This window comes from Pogona vitticeps, chromosome 9 (genome assembly GCF_051106095.1).
Source record: "Pogona vitticeps strain Pit_001003342236 chromosome 9, PviZW2.1, whole genome shotgun sequence".
Classification (NCBI taxonomy): Eukaryota; Metazoa; Chordata; class Lepidosauria; order Squamata; family Agamidae; genus Pogona; species Pogona vitticeps.
This window is the reverse complement of record NC_135791.1, coordinates 23,593,119-23,609,502: the sequence shown is the minus strand read 5'-3', so window position 1 is coordinate 23,609,502 and position 16,384 is coordinate 23,593,119. Positions and strand designations below refer to the sequence as shown.

The 16,384-nt window shown below is 44.1% G+C and overlaps 1 protein-coding gene across 3 annotated transcripts; it reads right to left on the bottom strand.

The window, feature by feature from the left end:
* Positions 1–134: 134 nt before the first annotated feature.
* Positions 135–7,086, bottom strand: APOC1 (apolipoprotein C1). 3 transcript variants are annotated; one of them, XM_072980022.2, is made up of 4 exons: positions 6,388–7,086; positions 4,954–5,031; positions 1,849–2,005; positions 135–451 (listed from the first exon to the last, which is right to left on the bottom strand). In XM_072980022.2, exons 2-4 carry the CDS (start codon positions 5,006–5,008, stop codon positions 373–375), a joined length of 291 nt encoding a protein of 96 aa, XP_072836123.2. In that variant the 5' UTR covers positions 5,009–5,031; positions 6,388–7,086; the 3' UTR covers positions 135–372. The 3 variants fall into 3 exon arrangements, with proteins under 3 accessions (XP_072836123.2, XP_078236214.1, XP_072836122.2); XM_078380088.1 differs by having other exon boundaries at positions 6,173–6,579; XM_072980021.2 differs by having other exon boundaries at positions 6,438–6,492.
* Between the last annotated feature and the right edge of the window lie 9,298 nt (positions 7,087–16,384).

Here is a 16,384-nt window from a genome sequence, read left to right as displayed (position 1 = left end):
GCAGGAATCCAAGACAAAGATGATTTGACCGATGGGTGTCACGTCTTTGCTGCAAATCCTCGCCCCTCCCCTCCTGCCACTGAATGTTTGACTTCTTCGGGAGAAAAACATCCTGATAATAAACAGAGGGTCCATTTCCCCAATGAGAGGTTTTCTGTTTATTTGTGTTCCGTTGCAAATAAAAACATAGCAAAAAAAGAGAAAGAGAGAGAGTACAAAATGAAGGAATAGCCATGTAGTGCAACGTATTTGAGAAGAGATGAGATTACTCTTATTACTCCTTGAGGGGGGGGAGAGGGGGGCTCAGATGAAACCCCAGTCAGAGATGTATGGTCAGGATTTGGAAGTCATGACTCTTCTCCACCGTTGGATTCAGTCAGAACCGTCATTGCTGGAAAAAGTGGCCTTGAACTTTTCCTTCAGCTTCTGGAAGTTCTCAGTGAACCAGTTCCTGTTAATAGTAAGGTAACCGTGAGAAGATCCGAACATTCCGGCCCCTTAAAAACTCTCCTGCATTCTCCAGCGAATCTACCCACTCCTCCTCTCTGCCCACCGGGCGCCTTCTCCCAAAACCTCTGTTTAATGCTTCCTCCTTCTCTCCTTCCACATTCTTGCCCAATGCCCATTATTTTCCTCCCACCAAAGTTTGCAACCTCTAGATCTCCAAAAAACCTGCCTTCCGTGGATCCTTCTGTTCTCACGGTGAAGCCACGTGAATGAATAAGAAGAACCGTAATTGGCAACTTTGATGTCTGCATTTTTGTCTCTCTTTCAGTTGACTTCCCTGCCTTGGCAGCAGCAAAGTTTGCACCCTTGTGAGTTTTGGCACCCCAGTTGCCCTGACCCACTTACAGCTCTATAGGTGGGAACACAAGCCCTGGGCGTCGGTTGGGCGTTATGTGGACCTTCAGTTGTCCAGATGTCCAGCCTTTAATCGTTGGCCATGCTGATTCTGCTTAATGGGAGTTTGAGGCCAAAATGAAAGTACCAAATCTCCTATTTATCTACTCGCATTTTTACATGCTTTTAAACTGCTAGGTTGGCAGGAGCTGGGGCAAGCGACAGGAGCTCCCTGAATCACGTGGATTCGATCTTATGATGGCTGGTCTTCCGACCTTGCAGCCCAGAGGCTTCTGTGGTTTAACCCACAGCGCCACCACGTCCCTAGCTGGCTAGTTTTACTTTAATCTCTGCTGAAACATGGTGGGAGGGCCACGGTGAACAAGGCATTCCCTCCATGCACATACACACACATCCCTCACGGACTGGAAAGCAAAGGATGCTTTAGCCACAGCCGTTCTTCATGGAGGCCATATTTATTATTTTATTTATTTAGAATATTTTCACCCCTCCTTTCTGTAAGACGGCTTACAGAAAGGAAAGACAATATTTAACATGGGCCTCTGGGGGGGCCTGGCACTTAGGAAGGAAGCCACAGACCAGAAGCAATTCTTCACACACCACCTTATAAGGTTTGTGATGTGCCTCACACAATTCTGATTTCTTTCCTATTGTTTTTACAGCAAAAAACCCCAAAAAAAGAGGGTTAGGAATGGCCGCCTAGTTAGCAGACCACAGCAAAATTTCGGGAGAGCCAAACTTTGGCAGCTCTCTGCTGCCACCTAGGGGATAACGTTGCAGTCTAGGATTCATGGCGTCGCATGGAGACTTTGGGTGGATGAGAAAAAGAAAAATCAGATTTTTATAAAGGGGAAGTTTTAAAACCCTAAAAGATCAAGTGTAAGGTCGCTTTTCTCCACGGTTCATGGTTCAAGCAAGAAAGGAGATCTTCTTGGGTCACGCCTGCACCTTCCCCCTTCCTTTGTAAAAAAACTAACAGATATTCACCTAGTCTTGTTGCCGATTTCACTGTGATGCAGGTCAAGAAAAGCAGCTTTGGTCTTCTCCCCAACACGTTCTGCAAAAGTCTGGAGACCATGCTGGAATTTCTCGAACTTTTGAGCCAGAGTAGGCTCTGTGCTGGTGACCGGATCCTCAGCGGAGTCTTGGAGACAGGGAAAAGAAGCACAGACACACAGACACAGACACAGACGCAGACGCAGACACACACACACACACACACACACACATACAATTTAGGTTCCAGGGCTTGAAAACTCTAGAAGCTCTGTTGGTCTTCTTTTAAAGCTGGGTGCTCTTTTATGTATACAGTGGTGCCTCGCAAGACGATGTTAATTTGTTCATCATTAAGCGAATTTTCCCCATAGGAACATAAAGCGGTTTCATTGTTTAGCGAGGCAATCGTTAAGCGAGGCACCATTGTACATTGAAATCAGGGCATGTATTATCCTTTATTGCATCTGTTCTACTGCCATCCACTTTTCTTTTATCCACATTGCAAAAGAACTTTAAATTTATCTTTGGCTCATAGATATGTGCCATTTAGACATTTGAGACTACAAATCCCATTAATTCTCAACTCTGGGAGTGCCCCCTGCCAGGCAGACACCTGAAAAGGGCAAGAAGGGACTAAGCGGGAAGGCAACGTCACCCAACTAGGCCTAGCTGGACGTAGCTTCCTGTTCAGAAAGAAAACTCCCAAGGAGCACTGGGGCAACTTCCGCATTCTGAACAGGAAGCTAGGCCTAGCTAGGCTACATGGCCTTCCAGCGTAGGCCTTTCTCCCCAGGTGAGCCACATTTAAGTCGCTCCCAGAAGGGCAACTCTCCATTGGAAGGGCTACCAAAGAATCTCCCTTTTGCAGGAGGCCAGCCCAGATCTACTTTTCAAATAACAATCCCTAAAGAAGGAAACTGGGCCCTTCATGTTGCCCATCTAATAGAAGTAGGCTCCCTGGATCGGGGGGGGAGGGGTTGAGTTCCAAGCATCTCCATTGATGCTGAAAAACGTCGATTATAGTGAATACTATTTTAATAGCAAATGCTATATATACACAGCATGGTCTTTGTCTCCCTCTCGTGGCCAGTTCTGGTAATGTCATCTTTAGGAATACATATTTCTAGGATTTTTCTTTTAATACTTTTAATATTAAATAAGCAAATCAGCGGATATTGATCCTGCAGATAAGGGGATCTTACTGTAATTTTTAAAAAATGTTTTATTTTTGCAGCAGCTGAGTGACACAGCTCTTCACCCCACAAGAGCGCTATGCTCTTCAGTCTGTTCTGAACTGTGGACATCATCAACCGTAGCCAGCAGAGATGCTGATAAAAGACCATGATGCTTGCAGTCCACCAACCGGAAAGCCATCCGTTTTCCATTTCTGCTCTCATAACTGGTGGACAGAAAGGAAGCTACGCTTTCCTTTTATTTGAATAGTTTGGACCTCCCTCTGCCTAGCTCCTCCCCTTGATTTGCACAGCCCAGATGCCTGTCTCCGTCTTCGGCTATTCCCACCATCCTTAAAAACCCCGTCTTCAAAGACTCGGTCTGTTTTGTCACTGTCAGTCAAGATGCTAACAGGTCTCTCCATTCCCAGAGTGCTGATCCACAGGTCAATCTCAAGATCTCGAGAAAGTGGTTTCATCAGGCGTGGGAAAACGCCAGGGCTTACAGAAGGATAAAGAAAACATTTCGATAGATGTCTAATAGATTCCTCCCACACTTGGCATCTTCCATCCATGCGGAGTAGCAGCGAAGGGAGGAGAGCTGTCCCATTCATCTTACAGCTCTTAAAGGTGGAGACAACCTGCCCGAAAAGGCAGGTGGTACCTTATCTGTCACCACCTCGCCCACCTACCAATGGGGCACGTTAGGATACTGCTATTGCAGCCCTTCCCTGTTTTTCTCCCCTTCTTGTCTCCTTACATTGTTAAAAAGAAGCAGGAACCAGACTTTCTTGCCCTAGTTTCTGTTGGAGGGTGTGTGGTTTTTTTTTTTAACAACCTCGCATGCTGCCATTAGTAGGTTTGGCTGGGAGGGTCCTTTCTGGGCTGCAGGGACTGTCAATCTATCCATCTCTAACTAATTGTTCTTTCCCTGCCTCTGAATTCAAAGAGAGTCCCAGCTCTCTGCTTGGTGCTTTCCCCCTCTGTTATAGTCTGCTGAAGTCTGTTGTTGAAAGTAGGCGTGCTTGTCCGTTTGCTGTTTGATCTGTTCAACTGTAAGTCATTAAATCTTTTATTCTTTCTCCTACTAATACCTCACCATGGGTTACTGAGACTGTAAGTGCCAGTTAATGAGAAAAAGGGGTGGATTAATCTGTGGAAATGTGACGCTATAGTGGTGCCTCGCATAGCGACGATAATCGGTGCAGCAAAAATCGCTGCAAAGCTATTTCGTCGCTATGCGATTTAAAAAAGCCCATAGGAATGCATTGAAACCCCTTCAATGCATTCCTATGGGCTTCAGACTCACCTTTAAACGAAAACCCTTCATACGGTGGCCGTTTTCGCTGCCCGGTAAACGAGGAATCCATCCCAGAAAACAGCAGGCGGCTATTTTTTTTTACCCGGCGGCCATTTTGGAACCGCTGATCAGCTGTTAAAAATCATTGCTTTGCGATGATTGGTAAGCGAAACAGGGTACCGATCATCGCAAAGCGATTTTTCCCTATTTAAAACATCGCAATGCGATCGCAAAGGTGATCGCAAAATCTTCATCGCTATGCGATCTCATTGTTAAATAGGCACCCGTTAAGCGAGGCACCACTGTATTCTGCTCTGTGAATCCTGCACAGCTAGAGGAATTTAACCAAAAATTCAAAATTCTGCAACAGTTTCCATATGGCAAACAATCTTTCCCTCCTGGCATCCTGCAGATATGACTACAACTCCCAGAATACCATAGTCTGCACCACTGGCTGTGGGATTCTGGAAGCTGTGGTCCAACACATCTGCAATGTGCCTATGTGTATGTCAGTGTATGTGTCTGTCTGTCTTTGTATTACTCTATCACAGCTTCTAGCATCTCCCAACCAGCTTGGTTATACTCAGAAGTGAAAGGAGAGTCACTGTGTTTCTTTGTTCCTACCTGCCACAACAGACAATGCCACGAGGACCACAGCCACGGAGAAAGCAAGCTGCATGGTTTGGGGGCTTCGCAGAGTTTCTGGTGGAGAAAATGAAAACAAAGGGTCTCTCTGGGGCATAATAATAGCAACAAACAGCCTCAAAAGGGTGCAAGGTAGAAAAAACAGCAGAGGACTGAACATTAAGGCAAGAAATTAAAAGAATTTAAACATTAAAAGAATATGGAAGCAACATCAAATAAGGTTATCCTCCTCGTTGTACGAATTTCAGCAACAGGAATCTTTTCAAGATCTTTGCTGAGCGAGTTAAAACAATTGCCAACAGCTGCTAATTTGCTTCCAGAAATTTTAAGAATCAGTGGTTTTGCACATTTTTAGAACTCGATTCCCGTTTTCAAGGCCTGGCCCCTTTGGTCCTCCCCACGCGCCAGCAAATGCTGAGAAACAAGGAGTGTTTCTAACAATGATAATGCCATGACTGTGGTCTGGTTTAGTCTTAAAGCAAGGAAGGTGATGTATTGCCTGTCTAAAAGAAATTAAAGCCAGGTCACTCTGCCCCTCTGTGCTTGGGGGAGTGTGCAACAATAAGACGTAGGATTTCTTTAGAGCTTTCTGACATTCAAAACATTCCATGCGAAGTATCTAATTATGATGGATACACCAGGCTGTAAGGTAGGTTGACTTTCTTAGCTCCACACGGTAAAGGATAGAATCAAGCTGAGACCGAGGAATAACAGCTTCTTTTAAGGCAGTTTATGACAGAAGCAAAGTTTGAACCCATCCAATCAGGGTATCTATGGACGACACTCATCCCCTTACCTCTCCAGATACAAACAGCAAAAAAATTGCCAACCAATCAAGAAAACATTGCTGGGTATCTCATTAAGCCATGTTCTTAAAATGGGAACCTGTGCCTTCAGTGGCTTCAAGTGCTAGCATGGGGAATATGGGAGATGTAGTCCAAAAAGGAGTCTTCTGAGCTCTATTAAGAGACACAAAAGAAAACTCATCCTTTTTTAAAATAAAAGGATAACACACTGCTTGTGCTCAAGGTTTGCCCCACTCCCTGCGCTATCTAATTATTTACATGCCAAAATTTTCATTGAAGTAGCCGTGTAGTCCAGACAAATAAAATACAAATGCAAAAATAGGCAATACTTTCCGGGCAAAATCCATCTTGCTATAAACCTTGGACTTACAGTTCTTCTTCTTGGTACATACCTGACGAAGTGGTTTTTTTTAATCCACGAAAGCTCGTGTAGTATCGGGTGATTTTTTTTTTAGTGGTCTATAAAGGCATCGCCTATTTTTTCCATGCCAAAATTTGTTAACATTGAAAAGAAGAAAACCATCTGAACGCCTCTTTCTCACACACAAACACCATCCTAAGCTAAGTCAAATATCTCTCTCCCACCCCGCCTCCATCTTCCACTTACTTGTTGCTGGGAGTAGAAATAAGCATGCAGAAAGCAATCAGCATTCTTACCCTGGTGCTGCTTGCTATAAACCTGCCACCCTCCCTCCATCCTCCGCCCCCTTCACCCCCCCAAGGGGTGCAATCCAACCTGGCTACTCTCCTCCCCCCCTCATAATTAGGTTGCACCATCGCCTCTCCAGCAGCCGCCAGCCAGAGAGTGGTGTTTTTTCTTTCTTCCTTTTCTTCTTCCCCTCCTAGGTTTTTGTTTTTATGCAATCCCATTTCTTCACAACTTTAAGACAGGCCACTGTAGGATGGTTTTTTTCATTATTATTCTTTAAAGCATGATCTTTTCCCGGTTTCTTCACATTTGAGGGCTGGCCTCTACTGCTTGAGTTTCCAAAAAAAGGGTGAGAGGGAGCAAAAAGTCCCCGAGACCTTCGAAAAGCGGGTCATTTTGCCCAAACAACGCTTGAGTGGTGTCAAAGAGCAGCTGGAACTGAAGGACGTCGCAGAGGGCCGGCCCTACCGTTGGGCAAAACGGGGCAACTGTTTCAGGCGGCAGGCGGCTCTCAAAGCGTAGAGCTGCATGCGCCACATGGACTGTCCCGAACCCCTCAAAGGCCCTGCTTCCCTCTGTCGCGTTCTGCGTTCAAGTCATGATCAACAACCAGTCCGGTTCCCTGTCTATTGAAAGCGGGAGAGATTGCCATCTTCTCCCCTCACCTCAGATGGCAAAATAACTTAGGTTGGCCTTAAGATAGCAAATGAAGAGTTTATTCGCCTGCCCAGCCAGTTTGTCTGTGGAAAGATTAAGCTCTTGACTTTTGGAATCTTGTGTGCGAGGAGCATATTACATATTAAAAGTCTTGCTATTTATGTTTTTCCCTCTGTTGCAAAGATTCATGCCAGAGCTGTTGACTTGCACACAAAACTTGTGTTTGCTCCTTCAGTGACTAACCACAAAACAAAATCAAGCTAATCTGTTACATGTCAAGATATGGAGCCTGCCTTCCCCAGTAGATTTTTGATTTTCTGAAAGGGCACATTCCAACAGATAGATTAGTTATTATGATATGGTTACTTCCAGAAAAAGGGATAAAAGTTTATGGTATCGGGGCTGTTCAGGGGACATCCTTTGCCTCAGACAGCAAAATATCTTGATGATAAAGCAAGCCTCCCCACAAAATCACTGTCTTGAGGTTCTGACTCTCTCCAAATAACAGATATTCCTTTCTAAAGGACACCTGCTGATATCTTTTCATACCCAGGAAGGCAAACAGACAAGGTTCCTTTGTGACGTAGTGGATCTCCGGTATTCTAACACAGCCTTCAGTTGTGCCTGGAGTTATTTAAAGATGAAAAGCGGTGTAACTATGTTGGTTCAAAAATGAATAGAAAATAAAGAGGAGCAATGGAGTTGTGTGCAAATGCACAGACATGCACAAGGGAAGCAAATTTTATATGCATATAGGAGCTAGACGGGTTCTCCCGGTGTGGCTAAAGCCAGAAGCAACAATTATTTTAATCTACGAGTGCTTGTCCTAACATGTTTCAGGAATTGGGGTTCAAAAATGCTGCCCTGGTTAGAAATCTCCCAGAACAAGCTGCCTCGTTCCATGTTCTTTCTTCATTTGCCCTTTCATTCCGTCTTTCTCTCATGTTTTTCCCCCCTGACAGCCTCACTTACATTGCATAATGGGATTACATCCCAAAATGCATTGGTAAAGCCTTTGGTTGTTCTCTGAGGGAAGGAAGAGTTTATAAGACATGCACCGACATCAACCCCGGATGCTCTGGGGCGGCAACATCTTAGGTCTTCAGTAGATATTACAGAGAGAGCTTGTCATAAGAAATAGAAGCTCCTGAAGTGTTAATGGTGTATGACTTTAATCCTATAAATTTCTCTAATCCTCCCTGCCTTGCAGGGTATCTTCGTCTGTTTTGTGATTAGCTGAGCTTGCTTCTCTGCCATTCACGTGCAAGACTGGGTGAGATTTGGTTGAATGAAACATTAGCGTCTTCTCACATGCTAATATCTGATTTGACCCTCACAACTAGGGCTACCGAAAAGGTCCCCCCCCCCAAAAAAATGGCTTGTCCAAAGTGGTCTTAATAGAACCTGCTGATAAATCCCTGATCCTCACAAGAGTTCTTGTTTTCACCGCAGGAATGAAGCAAGGCGCACCATTTTATTGTGATCCTTGACGTTTCTGTATTTTGCACAAGGCATTGGTTTCATTTCATTTTGTGAAGCAAAGTGCAGGAGGCAACCGAACACATTAGGACTGGTTATTGGTTAAAAAGATGCAGACGATCCCCAGAATAGTTCCGAGGACTAAAAATTCATGCAGGTAATATAGTTGTGCAAACTGAATGTTTCATTTCTGCCCCACTATCTTTCCCCCAAATGCTAAAAGGGGGGGGGGGGAATCGCAGTTAAGGATTTGCAGCTTTAAAAACAGACAAGCACACAATCAGACTGATTAAATAGTGAAATCGGTTAAAACAATACCAGCAGTGGGTAAACAAATTAACCTTCTGCATCACAAATACATCACCAGGTAAGTCTTTGAGTGCTGATTTCGCTGATGAAAGCTGACCTCACTGTTTGATTAGAGGTTGTGCTACTCTGGGCACATCCTGAGAAGATAGGATTCTCTGGAAAAGATAAGCATGCTAGGAAAGATGGAAGGCAGCAGGAAAAGAGGAAGGTCGAATACAAGATGGATCAACTCCCTAAAAGAAGCCACAGGCTTGCCTTTGCAATTGCTGAGCAGGACAGTTGAAGGCAGGACATTTCAGAGAGCGCTCATTCCTGGGACGACTTGACAGCACATAATAACAACAACAATACTGTTTGGTCAATGGGACTGTGTATTTTTCAGATTTATTGCCTGTCTTGGGAGAAGGATCATGCCGTAGATGAAGACATGGGTTGAAGTGGCTTAAAATAAAATAAAAACAATGTTGGAGTGGTCTTGAAAGTTTAAACGTATGTCAACAGGGACAGCAAAGATACAACCCCTTATGCACCCAAGCGCTCGATTTATTTTTAAATTTGATCGTTCCTCTTCAATGCTGTGTTTTATTCCCACAGGCTTCACGTAGCCCTGTTGAACATAAATGGAAGCCCTTTTTGTTTCCCACCCGTACAGCTCCGTGGAACAAACAGTCCAGTTCTACAATGTTCCTTTTCTCCCCCGATTTTGACCTGGCAACCCCCTTCATCCGGCCAGAGAGGAGGAGCCCGGGAGGGTTATTCCCGTTCATGGCAAAATGTTTGTCCAGAGATTTGAGCCTCCTTCACTTCCCCCCTTCCAGCCACAAATGCTGAACTGCAGTAACCTCCTCCTGGAAACTTTAAGGATTTCTTTTATCTTTGGGCTCACATTTTTAGATAAACAGCCTCAGTTAAGAAATCGTTTGTGTCCAGTGAGAAACTCAGCTCCACCACCTCTTTTCAAAGTGGAAAGTTCTTTCTTTTCTTTCTTTCTTTCTTTTCCTTCCTTCCTTCCTTCCTTCCTTCCTTCCTTCCTTCCTTCCTTCCTTCCTTCCTTCCTTCCTTCCTTCTTTCTTTCTTTCTTTCTTTCTTTCTTTCTTTCTTTCTTTCTTTCTTTCTTTCTTTCTTTCTTTCTTTCTTTCTTTCTTTCTTTTCCTTCCTTCCTTCCTTCCTTCCTTCCTTCCTTCCTTCCTTCCTTCCTTCCTTCCTTCCTTCCTTCCTTTCTTTCCTTTCCTTTCCTTTCCTTTCCTTTCCTTTCCTTTCCTTCCTTCCTTCCTTCCTTCCTTCCTTCCTTCCTTCCTTCCTTTCTTTCTTTCTTTCTTTCCCTCCCTCCCTCCCTCCCTCCCTCCCTCCCTCCCTCCCTCCTTCCTTCCTTCCTTCCTTCCTTCCTTCCTTCCTTCCTTCCTTCCTTCCTTCCTTCCTTCCTTCCTTCCTTCCTTCCTTCCTTCCTTCCTTCCTTCCTTCCTTCCTTCCTTCCTTCCTTTGCTCAAGCAGTGAATATGGCCCCATCTACACATCATGAGAAGGCAGGATTCTCTGGAAATAACCATAATGTTGGGAAAGGTGGAGTTGTAGTCCAGAAACGCAACAGTACACACTGCTAATTCAAGGCCCTTTTGAACCAGAATGGCTCTAGATACCAGCAGAACCTGGACAAGTTATTTTTATGGATTGCTTACCCCAGAATTCTCCAACTTGCACGGCTAACCATCATGACTACCCATTTTGGAAGTTATAGTCCCAAAAAAGGGACTTTTCCAAGTTCTGGATCCAAGACACAATGCGTCTCCTCTTTTGACCTCCAGATTCACACTGAAATTCACCAAAACAAGTTGGTTGATGATGAACGTTTTCCTTTGCTGGCCATGTGGAAATGATTAATTTTGTGTTAGATGTGTAGAGCAGATTGGATTTTGCTTGTTCACCTCCTTTGTTTTGTGTGTGTTCGTAGTAACATTTTGGGGGGGAAACATTCCTCTGTTTTTCAAACTGCTTTAATTTTTCCACTCCTCGCTCCCCTTTCCCTACGAGCGATTGCCCTCTTTCTAGCCTCTTCACTGCCCACATCATCATAACCCCAGCTGAATCACTAATCAGACCAACCTGACCAAAACAAAAATATCTCCTTTCGAAAGTGCAACATCATCGCTTTCCCAAGGCATCGGCTTGTTTGAACAACCCTCTGGCGGTGGCTGCAGCTTCGGGAGGGCGGAAGTCAGAAGCGACCTCAAAAACTCTGGTTTCGCTCAAAAGAACAAAGTTCTAGAAGCCCCCGCAGATGTCAACATCACAAGATGCAATCGGCTTATCTTACTTTCCCTTACCTCAGCGTATACACTCGGCGCTGGGTTTGCTGATTTTTACGGCCGTTTGGTTTTAAGAATAAAGCCATTCTGCCTTTTATGACAGCCAGGAAAGTCTCCGTGGGGGACCAAGCTGGAAAAAACAAGCAGGATTAAGGCCACCTCAAATCACAATTTTTGGTTAGACGTGTGCGCCTGGAAGTCAGACACACCTAGTTTGCTCAGTTTTATGCCCCCAAAATATGAACCCAGGTTTGTACCAATGGGTCACATTCTTGAACCTGAACACATTGAACGGGGCCGGTCCTATAGTTGGGCAGAGTGAGGCGATTGCCTCAGATGGTAGGTCCTGGGGGGCGGGAGAGGCAGAAAGGTGCCAAGAAAGAGCTCTAATACATGCCACAACTGATTTTTTAATTTTTTATTTATTTTTTACATTTTTATTTTTAACAAGGGGTGACAAAAAGGAAAAAGGGGATTGAGGTTCAGAGGGAAGAGGAGAAACAATATCATACTAACATCCATTCTATACATATTGCCATATCAAAATTTCAAATTACTCTTTTTACTATTTTCTGTCTTCCAGATTTAAGTTCTCATTTCAATGTATGCTCTTCATATGTTGTCTATTGACTCTATCCATTTATAGAATAAGTCCCATCTTTCAGTTGCCTTCATTACTTCTGATAAAATGTCCATTTCCGCTGTTTCCCGTATCTTCTCTATAAGATCTTCTGTTTCTATTGAGTATGATACCTGATAACATAGATAAGACAAAGGAATATATAGTTATATACATAGTCACTGCAGCCAAAATTCTTTATGCCAAAAACTGGAAAAGTCCGATGGTGCCACAACTGATGTGCACTAGTGGGGGGGGAAGTGAATAAGCCAGTAGATCAGAGATGGGGCACGTTTGGGTTTTGGACAACAACTCCCAAGTTCCTCCAGGGAGAATGGCCACTCGTCAAGCTGGCCGTGGGTTTCCGGAAGCTGTCGTCCAGAAAACAATCTCTTGCCATCTTGGTGAGGGACAGAGAAGATAACTTTGCTCTCGTCTGTTCTAAACCAGTATGCACGTGGGCGCGTTGAGCTTTTTTTTTAGGTTCCCCTGTCTCTTCTTTCTTAGTTTTGAAGGACAGGCCTGCAAACATGGAAGGCAACTCTAGGGGGTTTCCATAAATAAGTTTAAGAATCGCCTCCTGCTGCTTTACTCACAGATGGATTTTCAGACACAATAAGTTGTGTGTGTGGTTTTTAAAAAAATTCCTTTTCTGTAATGCCCCTGTCCGTCTCTAATTCAATAGCCACAATCTCAGCATGAGGCTGCTGCCTTATGCCTGCAAAGACCATTCTGCCCGATAATCCGAATAATGGCAAGACTTTGGAAGGCAAAATTGAGGTGCCATAGGCCTGTCTATGCTCCCTGAGCTAGCCTTCTGGCCTCAGCTGCTGCAGAAGGCATTTCCTCACCAACAACATTGAACTCAGCTATCAGACCAACTTTTTTTTGCGCATGAAATCCTAGTTTTGTCTTAAGTCAACCCTTTCCACCAGCCCTACACGACAATGCCTCATGGGCTCCTACTTTTAAATTCCCTGCCCAAGAGCAGCTTTGTTCATCTCGTTGGGCTCACACACGGTCCAAGATAAAGAACAAGGACTTCCCTCTTTCATCACTGGCATTACTTGATGATACATTCCTCCAGAAACTGCTCACCTGCCCGTGTGAAAGATTTCGTGGCTTCTTGTCCTAACGCGTTCCCTTCGTTCGGGCCAAACGGAGTGGGAGGGTTTGCCAATGTGACTTGTTTGTCAGCCCTCTCCACATAAAAGCAATGTATGTTTAAAAACACACAATAACGACAACACAGACCCAACTCTGCTCTTATAGACTATGTCCTTCCTTAATTCTGGAAGGTGCTCTGCTACATCCCCATACATGTTTGAATTTTTGAGGTACCAGGAGCTAGCTAGGTTCTTCCCTTCCTTCCTTGTTAACATGGTTTATGTAAATCGCCGAAGTTGGGTTTTTGCAATGTATTCATAGTTATCCCGTTGGAGCTGAATTTGGGTGAGGACACAATGACTTCAGAACCTTGCTACCACCCATGGAATATTGATAACGGTGGTGGCTTTTTCCCAGTTGAGTGTGTATTTTCGTGTATTTTCCTGCTCCATGGACCTTGTCCATGCTGGACTGAAAGTTTGGTGCCAGAAGTGAGAAAGCCAAGTTTTGTGTTCAATTCTTAGGGTCTCCAGAAGTTATATCAGGGTAGGAGAGATGCTTCCTGCCTGTTGCCGCATCGAATTTGATTCAAGGCATGAACTTTGGGACTATGATTCTGTACCATCCACTGTTAGCTGCAGGACCGTTTCAAGGTTCTTACCTGTTCATCCAAAGTCTATCATTTTCCCAAACATACTTTTTGTATCTGGAGAACCTATTTCAACAGAATTGCCATTTTAACTTACCACACACTTAATGATGCAATTTTAAGTTTAGTTGTTGTAGGTTTTTCGGGCTGTTTGGCCGTGTTCTGGAGGTTTTTCTTCCTAACGTTTTGCCGTTCTCCATCTTCAGAGGACAGGAGTTAGAACTCTGTCTGTCTTCTCAGGAAGAAAAACCTCCAGAACACGGCCAAACAGCCCGAAAAACCTACCACAACCATCGGATCCTGGCCGTGAAAGCCTTCGAGAATACAATTTTAAGTTTGTTTGAAATCAGGTTGGTTTGAAAGCAGGTTTGCCCTAAAATTGCTGCAGGAGCTTTTTTTAAAAAAATAAAGAACTTTTTAAAAAGGGACTTTCAACTGCAGAACCAGTTTCATCGTAGAATTGTTACTATTCCTGCCGCATTTCCTTGGCTGACCCAAAGAAGGTACAAAATTATCTCAGACGTGACTTGAGGCAACGGAGGGCTGTGTTCCCTCTTCTTTTCAGATCTCAAAAACTTGTTATTCTAAATTGTAAGTCTGGGACATTCCTCCTCAAATTCACATGTGAGTAAGTCCAGATTAAGCTCTCCATCTTGAGGTGTTGCTGTCTTGGCAGGTTTTCCTGCATCCTTCAGATCCTACAAGACTATGACATTTCGCAAAATATTTCCAGTTCTGTTCTTCCAGGAGCCTTCAAAGCTAAGATGGTGATGTCCCCATCCATCACCTGTGGAAGGAGTGAGACATGCATTTTTTTTCTGGAAGGAACAGAAAAAAGATGTTTTAGAACCACTGCTCTGTGCAAGCAGTGTGTTCTTATCATTTCTAGTAAATTATGCATCATCCAAGGTGGCCGTTGAAACTGGGGGAGGTAGCTGGCTGGATAGCTTAGTTCCTTAGGAATCTGGCTGTGGAATCAGAGATGATGAGTTTGATTCCCCTTTGTGCCTCCTATGTGGAGAGCCAGCCTGTGTAGCCTTGGGCAAGCTGCACAGTCCCAAGATTGTCCCCCAAAAAAGAAAGGAATGGTAAACCACCTCTGTGTATTCCATACCCAGAAAACCCTAAAAAGGGTTGCCATGAGTCGGAATTGACTTGACGGCCTATGATTATTATTATTATTCAAGGAGCTGGATCTGGGTTGTGTGTTGATATGAGCACCCTAGAAGCCAACTTCTTGCTGCCATTCTTAGACCCCCTATGTGATAGACCCCCAACTTCGCACACTGTTTGTGGGTAAGGATGCAAATATCAGGTAGCAAAATTTGCTTTCACAGGAAAGAAAATGTGTGCCAAGCATCAGGAGTCTTAAGAAAGAAGGGAGGTTATGTTATCTTGAATTTATGTATAGATATATGGGGTCAGTGCAGGTTTTGTGTTGCTGTTGATATGGTGGCGACCTGTGGTTTTAAACAATAAATCTTGTTCTGTTCTGTTCTGGTTGTGTGCACTGAATTTGAGGTGGAGGAAGAACAGACAACCGATCAGAAACAAATCATGCAGATTGTCCTCTGCCTTTATTCTGGACAGTTTGCCAGACTTCCTGGGTGCGGAAAAAAGGAAGAGAAAATGAACTCTAGCAGAACCACCAGAATTTATATTTGAAAGTAAAGCAGACATGCTTTCTAAAATAAAAGGAAACGTAAACAGGGAAGTGCAACTAGAAGATGTGGCCTAGAAAGAGGAAATGATCCTTTCTGGTCGGTGGCTGCCAGACTACTCCCGTTATCGGCTTGGCAACTCGCCATGATGGTTTGAGGATTTTGGGTGTTGTAGTCCGGAAAAGAAACTTTTCTGGGCTGTGATGCAGTCTAGGAGGGTAGGTTTTGAGCTCAGCCTCAGTATATCAAATATGTTTCTAAAGAGGCAGGATACTCCTATGAGGATGATCCTATAAGGTTACTCCATAACTACCTTGCACAGGTTGTGTTCTTGTGATCATAAATACACAGGGTGGGTATTGGCAGAACAGCCCCATGATGTGGCAACCCCTCGTCACCAGTTTCCCATGTGGCTCAACAGATCTGGCCTAGAGACTGCCACCAAGCTAGGGCGACATTTAATATCCAAGCTGGCATCCAGGTTGACCTATAGACCAGACAGTCTTGATTAATACAAGTACGCTCTGCCAGATTTCATAGAGCACAGACTAATTAAAACAACAACAACAACAACAAACACCTTAATCTCAAGACCTACAATTTAATAGGCATTTCACAGCATGTTGTTTCTTTAGCTCATTGGGGGGGAGGGAACGACACTATCTTGTTATCAGTATGTATTTGGCAAGAAGAAGCAAAAAAGGGCCAATTAGAATATAGACAGCAAAATAAAAACAAGCTAGATTTTTTGCTGCCGTTTGCAAATATCAACCCTTGAGACATTACTGCAGAATTGCTCTGGATTTGGGAGTATAAATTCCAGAGATGGGAACTCAAGTTGAGACTTAAGTCGCACTGGTGACTTGACTCAGAATTAACTTGTTTTTTTGGTTTTTTAGATTTGACTTGTGACTCAGAACCCACCCACTTCTTCCCTTTTTTCTGGGGGGGGGGAAATACTTTTAATAGGGACTCAGGGCTTAAAACTGTTTCGCTTTTCCTCAGCTTTGTGCGCTTTTCTCTTGTTTGAAAATAAAATCATCGAGACTCTTGAGAGTCCCCTGGACTGCACGGAGAACAAACCTATCCATTCTGAAGGAAATCAACCCCGAGTGCTCCCTGGAAGGACAGATCCTGAAGCTGAGGCTCCAATCCTTTGGCCATCTCATGA